We start from the raw sequence: 7,547 nt of genomic DNA on the forward strand, positions 1-7,547 counted from the left end.
AGTTTATGATTATGTGTTCATCTATATGTAAACCCAAGCTTTAACTCTTGAAAGAGAAATTGAGTGTTTCAGTAAAGCGATTACATGTAAAAAAAATTTTAAATATGCATCAGTATATAATATGCATAGTATGTGTGTAGCCATACATGTTCCATGAATATATTGCAGTGTATTGAAAAATATAAGCACTAGTTTCCCATATATGGAGATGTATTATTTAATGTATTGCATTATATTTTCTAAAACATTCCCATATATTTTTGCTTCATAAGGGAACATTTATTTGAATTCACTGTATTGTGGAGGAGCGTCTGCAGGCTGGTGATGAATGGAAGAGCTGCTGGCCACAGGTATCTACAAGAAAAAAAACACTATATGATCAGCTTAATGATTACTTTTTTATTGATAATATTATGTAACAATTATTGCACCCATTACCGAGTGCCTTGCATATTTCCAGTACATGGACACTCAATACTAAATTCAAATAATACCTTTTTTAAATTCATTTTACTCAAAGTCCAACTAAACTGGGTTTACAAGTTTCTCTTACCACTGAGCTGTTAAGACCATGGAAATTAATGGGCCTGAAATCAGAGGGCTGTGGAGGTAGAACTTGAGGGACAAACTGCACCTTTGGGAAAAAAATGTTTATGTGATATTTTATGTCGTCTTACTGTGAGATGCCAGAAATGCATCAGTATTACAGGTTTACATTTGTGACCATACAGTAAAATCAGAAATTGAATGAAAGCAAATGAATCCTTAAACTCTTTTTGTGGTTCTTTGTGGCCGAATATGAAGTGCGAGGTGGATTATTTTTAAATGAGCAGGTTAGTTGGATTATTTTTTTAGTTCTATCAGGAGGAGAAAATGTGTATCTATCAGAAAACACACAGGTTGAACTCAGGCCTTAAGTTCAAGTATAACCTAAGAACCCTGAGCAAATATTTCACATGTGGCCTTGGAAATTTATCCACCCTGTTATACGACATAGATAGGGTATAGAACAGGGGTGGCGAACTCCGGTCCTGGAGAGCCGCAGTCCTGCAGAGTTCAGCTCTAACCCTAATAAAAACTCACCTGCCTGAAGCTTCCTAGTAACCCTTCAGGCCTTGATTAGCTTGTTCAGGTGTGTTTGATTAGGGTTGAAGCAAACCTCTGCAGGGCTGCGGCTCTCCAGGACCGACGTTCGCCACCCCTGGTATAGAACAACATGCTAGTAGAAGATTAACATGTCCAGTATGAACTGACACAACAGGGTGTACATGTTATGTTTTAGACTATTAAATAATAACAACAGGAATGATGAAGGAGTCTGCCGGTAGAGGTTGGCTGTAGATGTTTTACTGGGAAGTCACTTTGGAGGACCCTTGGCCTGCTTGGGATTGACAGTCAGGCAGTAGGCGTGCTTCCATTACAGATTTGCGCAAAACTTTGGCGATATTTTATAAATGTGTTGCGAAATGATGGCGTTTATGTTATGAGACTTAAACGTAACCTTTTGCCTCTCGCGATAAGTCATGGCAATGGATTTTGGTGGGATTTTGACGGATTTTGGCTATATTTATTCAAAGGAGACTTATGCGTGTATCTTTACAGGAGCAGCAAAGAGAGCAGCTTCAGAAACGTGCGTGGCGCGGCTGGAATAAACCATAGACTGTATAAAAACACAAGCATTGAGTGGCCGTAATTAGTTTCAGTGACCGTATCAGAGCCACACTGCACCGCAGACGTGTGCAGTGTAAATTGTCTAAGCATTAATAGTAGGGAAAGGGTTGAAGCAAAACTCTGCAGGGCTGCGGCTCTCCAGGACCGACGTTCGCCACCCCTGGTATAGAACAACATGCTAGTAGAAGATTAACATGTCCAGTATGAACTGACACAACAGGGTGTACATGTTATGTTTTAGACTATTAAATAATAACAACAGGAATGATGAAGGAGTCTGCCGGTAGAGGTTGGCTGTAGATGTTTTACTGGGAAGTCACTTTGGAGGACCCTTGGCCTGCTTGGGATTGACAGTCAGGCAGTAGGCGTGCTTCCATTACAGATTTGCGCAAAACTTTGGCGATATTTTATAAATGTGTTGCGAAATGATGGCGTTTATGTTATGAGACTTAAACGTAACCTTTTGCCTCTCGCGATAAGTCATGGCAATGGATTTTGGTGGGATTTTGACGGATTTTGGCTATATTTATTCAAAGGAGACTTATGCGTGTATCTTTACAGGAGCAGCAAAGAGAGCAGCTTCAGAAACGTGCGTGGCGCGGCTGGAATAAACCATAGACTGTATAAAAACACAAGCATTGAGTGGCCGTAATTAGTTTCAGTGACCGTATCAGAGCCACACTGCACCGCAGACGTGTGCAGTGTAAATTGTCTAAGCAATAATGGTAGGGCAAGCCCCTTATCCTGGAGCGCGGCCACTTATGAAGTGTTTCTTGGAGGTTATAGTACATAGCGCAATTTGAAGGGAAATGGAAACGCGCCTAGTGTTGCCAACCAATTTTCAGGGGAAGTTGCTAAAGAAATGTCGATTTGTTGCTAAAAGTTGCTAAATGGCGTTGTGGTGTCATTGCGCGATGACGTCATTACGTAATCACGACGCAAAATTGTGTCACTATATCAAATCTCAGCAAATAATATATTTTTATATGTTAATTTAGATTTGTTCGTAAAATAATATAAATGCATAATATAATGTTAAAATATTGAACTATTGAACACTTTTGCACGATTGGATTTTTGAACGATTACAAGTTTTATTTTTATTAGCTAGTAAACTAGTAAAACTTCACATTCTGAACAATTAAGAGTTTTAAGCAGTGTATTAGTAGTCAGTATGCTTCACAGGATTTTACCTGCATTTTAAATTACGCATTGTATTTTGTGTTTTCGGGTTACAGGGTTACAACGGATAATGGATAATGATCTGGAAAATTACTAGTACCTTTGCCATTTTTCTTACAGTGCACTAACTGATCAACAATCACAGGTACAAGCTACTAACAAGGTGTATCATCAATAAACAATTATTAAATTATTATTATCAAATTGAACAACTGCAAATAGCAATAACTTAATTCAAGTGATGTGTGTACTGTTAGGCATCTTTGGTTTCCTCTTTTTGTGAAATTTAGATGGAAAATGTGTGCCTTTTTATTGTTTGAGTCACTTATCAAAAGTTGCCAAGTAGCCAAATAAAATTTAAAAAATAGCACAATTTTTGCTAGGTGATTTTGGAAGAAAACGTTGCTAGGGTAGTCTGAAAAGTTGCTAAATTTAGCAACAAAATTGCTAAGTTGGCAACACTGCAGTCAAGAGACGGCTGGTTGGCAACACTGCAAGGAGACGGCTGGTAGCAAATAACACTAAACAGACAGAGCTGGCATCCCAGTGGATATGGATAAAATGAACAGGGGTGGAAGGAACTAGGATGCTGATTCTACCGTCGATATGATTAAGATTTAAAAAGGAAAAACATCACCAGTAAGTTTGAGGGACATAAATTATTTAATGGTTTTATACATAAAAAATATAATACCATGATTTGTATTTTAAGTATTTAAAGAGAATAAGTAAATGTATATACTAACACTCAAAATTGCTCATTTAGAGATATATGTAACTTTTATTTCAAAGTGAAGCTGAGACAAAATGATTGGGAACATGGGAATTTGTCAAGTGCTTTGGAAAGTTTCTTTTGAATCATTACGAGTTTGTGTTAATGGGATACATCTATGCATGTAAAACTATGTCACATGAAAGCTGATTTACATTTTATGTTATACGTTTTTAGGGCTACTAAATTCACAGTAAATGCTGCTTCTCACAAACTCCATCTCGGGGGGGTTCAGTTGACACACACACACACACACACAACATTTGAGAACTCCTGATTTGCCTCATTACTCACCTGAGAAGGACAACAGCAGGAGCTAGCTCTACAGGCAAATGCTGACAGACAGATGGAGATGATAAACTCAAGCAAGGTAAATACCAACAATACACCACTGATTCCCCTGAAGAGAGTCTGAGAGAAAATTCAACATTAGCACAAATAATTGTAACAAAATAAATGATAATTACTACTCACACTGGTACATTGAATGCTCAGCAGTCAAGAATCTACTATCCTTGAGGTTCATATAGTAACATAACACATTTAGGGCCAGATTTTTTAAATGGCAAATTAAAGAACACAGGCACAACATCTCATTTCCATAATGACCAATGCAATCCAATGCAAATAAAAAGGAAAATCCTACAATTGCAAATATAATAAAGGTCAGCCACAAATATAACTGTGTCCTTTTCACTGATGTTTCGCTGCATGTCTTTAGTAAACCCTGACAGTAGTTTTTAACGGCAAAAGATGGTTTGAACTGTCACAAGCTGCTAGTAAATCTGGCCCTTATAGGTCAAACTGGACTGAGTTTACAATAAACGTATAATGCCAATGACTTCTTGCATTGTAAATGATCTATAAACTACTTCTGAAATGCCAGATAAAAAGAGTGAACAGATGAGTGCAGATTAAGGCTTGTGTACTGACCACACAGTGATCTTACTGTAATCACTAAATAAAAGTTTAATTTCCGTTTAGACACAATTTGATATTAAATGTGAATATAAAAGTTGATATACCTTATACTTTGTCTCTAAATAATAACAGTCATAACCGCTGCAGTAAGTGTTCATTGGTCCTAAAGCCAAATCCAGTGAAGTGAAAATAATGGCGATGCCTGCGGTTAAAGTACTGAAAATGTTCATTCCAAGTGAAGCTTTCACCTGTAGACAGAAAAAAAAAGATTAAGAAATTAGCAAGAACTTTAAAACGTTGTGTTAACATGTCACGTACACGTAGATGGAAAAATATGTAAGTGATAAAAATACACTAATTGACACAAATTAATAAATACAAATATAGCCTCAAACAGCAATCATCAGGGTCCAGGCACGAATGACTTTACAGTCCAGTCAGTCTTCACTGATTTTTTTTGTTTACCGCAAATATACTGTTAAATACACTGTTAAAGAGGACAACTTGAAATCCTTCCTCTTACTGTTATATATATATATATACAGTCGTCAACATTTGAAGTGGATCAAAAAAGTTAATCAAAGTTGTCCTAAGACAAAAACGCATTTTGAATTTAGGTTTAACTTTGATGAAAGGTTTTGATCCACTTCAAATGTTGACTACTATATGTATTATTATATATACTGTATAATTTTTTACTGTAAATAGTTAGATCGAATCGATAGTTAGATCGAATGCCTTTTCCACATCCAACAACAGAATATCTAGATCCTGTGCCAAGCCCCCATTTAGAGTATGTGATGCTGAAAAGATTTGGATGGGACGACCATTAAAGGTTACACTGCAAAAAAGGCTTATTTTACTTAGTATTTTTGTCTTGTTTCTAGTCAAAATATCAAAAAAATCTTAAATTGAGATGCATTTACTAGATAAGCAATTTAATTTCCGCTGATAGATGCAGAATTTTGTGATTTTTTTTTATGTGAATTTTGCTTACAACAGTTAAAATTATCTGGCAGTGGGGTAAGAAAAATAATCTTAACACAAGATTATTTTTCTTACCCCACTGGCAGATAATTTTAATGTTTTGAGCAAAATTCACATTTAAAAAAAAATCACAAAATTCCGCATCTATCAGCGGATCCCTAATATATCTGCTCGTAATTGGATCCTCTGATAGGAGGAACACAATGGCCAATCAGAGGTGTTTAAGAATCCGCTCAAAATGCTCCCGGGGAATGCTGGTATCGTCGATGTCTCGTTTAAATTAAAATTGAGTGAAAAATCAGAGGAGCTACACAAAACACATCTTACACCATCATCCACTCAAAATTTTCCCCAGGCACTCAGATTTGACGTTATTAGTTCTTGAAATTTGATTGGCTAGTAGTCTTTTTATGTAGACATGTCATATTATGTTATGACATCCACCACAGAAGATTCATAATAATTTTCAACTTTACCGATCCTACAGTTACAGTGTTGAGTTGTAGCGTCTCCTATAGGTGCAACTTTGATGCAATTTAGTGTGAATTCTCAAAATATCTCGATAGTCTATGTCAGGGGTGGCGAACTCCGGTCCTGGAGAGCCGCAGCCCTGCAGAGTTCCGCTCCAACTCTAATTCAAACTCGCCTGCCTGTAGCTTTCTAGTAACCCTTCAGACCTTGATTAGCTTGTTCAGGTGTGTTTGATTAGGGTTGAAGCAAAACTCTGCAGGGCTGCGGCTCTCCAGGACCGACGTTCGCCACCCCTGGTCTATGTATATCAAGTTTCATTACGTTTTCTTATTGCGTTCAGGACATAAAGATCAATTTGTGAATAAAGAGGGTTGCCGACTGCTTAATTCACTTACATCATCACAATGCTTTAATTAATCAAATCATATTATTATTGCGCCACCTAGTGTTGGATAGATGCAGATGTTTGGGACCTTCCTGACAAGTTTAGGGTCTCTATGAATTATGGTTACCAAACCATTATGGTGGTTCTCAATTCCAGTCCTCGGCTCGCTCACCACCGCTCTGCACATTTTGTATGTATCTCATATCACTTCAGACGTTTGTTCTATTCGACCGTAAGTGCCCTTCGTAGTGGACATCACAGGACATTCCACCATGATTCCAGTTCAAAGGGAACGTCTCTGTTCCATTTAAAGTACATTAAAGTGTGCGAGGCGTGGATTTAAATTGTATTTATTTACAAAGGTATATTGTGTCACACTTAACACTTCTCTAGTAAGTTTTGTCTATGTGTGAAGATGCTGCAGGACGTGGCGTAGTGCAAATCCGTGAATGAATGTTCCAAAGTAAAGTAAACTTCAACGGATTTCCCATTCTCAGGGACCCTGACAATGGGAACACAGGGAGCTCTCTTCTAATGAGTTGATTATCTGAATCAGGTGTGTTAAATAAGAGATACATGCAAAATACACAGAGCGGTGGGTCACCAGGACTGGAATTGAGAACCGCTGGCTTAGACCCTTAAAAGTAATAACTGCTGTATACATACCAAACACAAACTGGAAGGTGAATTAATTTTATTTTCTGCAGAAATGCAGAGTGCGCCTGCTGTAATGTACTGAGAAGAGAAAAAGGCAAAAATGAAGGCTTGCGTTGGAATATGTAGCTTGTATCATAAAAGACAGAACACTTAATTGTATAATAGTTTCTTACGATGAGAGATCCCCAGTAAGGAAGACCAGTAATAACAAAGATGGACTGTGCATAAATTGTAGACACAATGCCAAACAGGAAAGTCAGCACACCGATCATTATCTGAACTGTCTGTGAGGGACAAAAAGAATGCAGAAAGTGTGAGAATGTACAGTCTGAGTGCGACAAGATTCTTTCATAAAGGGGAACAATTTAAAATATACAATATCAATCCATGGCAGCTGTGGTTATGGACTTATGATTGTACAAGAAAAATATCCTATATATATATATATATATATATATATACACACACACACACACACACACACACACACACACACACACG

At 37.3% G+C, this 7,547-nt stretch overlaps 1 protein-coding gene across 1 annotated transcript in view; it reads right to left on the reverse strand.

Annotated features, from left to right (window-relative positions):
* Window positions 1-279: 279 nt before the first annotated feature.
* Window positions 280-7,547, reverse strand: part of LOC107694844 (membrane-spanning 4-domains subfamily A member 5-like) — a 10,849-nt gene continuing 3,581 nt past the window's right edge. The window contains exons 3-8 of the mRNA XM_016494543.1: window positions 7,220-7,330; window positions 7,056-7,124; window positions 4,651-4,794; window positions 3,920-4,036; window positions 554-634; window positions 280-354 (exon numbers count right to left, since the gene is read on the reverse strand). Coding sequence (XP_016350029.1) covers window positions 280-354; window positions 554-634; window positions 3,920-4,036; window positions 4,651-4,794; window positions 7,056-7,124; window positions 7,220-7,330 — 597 coding nt within the window. The remainder of the gene's footprint in view (window positions 355-553; window positions 635-3,919; window positions 4,037-4,650; window positions 4,795-7,055; window positions 7,125-7,219; window positions 7,331-7,547) is intronic.

The sequence above is a fragment of the Sinocyclocheilus anshuiensis genome, unplaced genomic scaffold (assembly GCF_001515605.1).
Source record: "Sinocyclocheilus anshuiensis isolate Anshui unplaced genomic scaffold, SAMN03320099.WGS_v1.1 scaffold98, whole genome shotgun sequence".
Lineage (NCBI taxonomy): Eukaryota > Metazoa > Chordata > Actinopteri > Cypriniformes > Cyprinidae > Sinocyclocheilus > Sinocyclocheilus anshuiensis.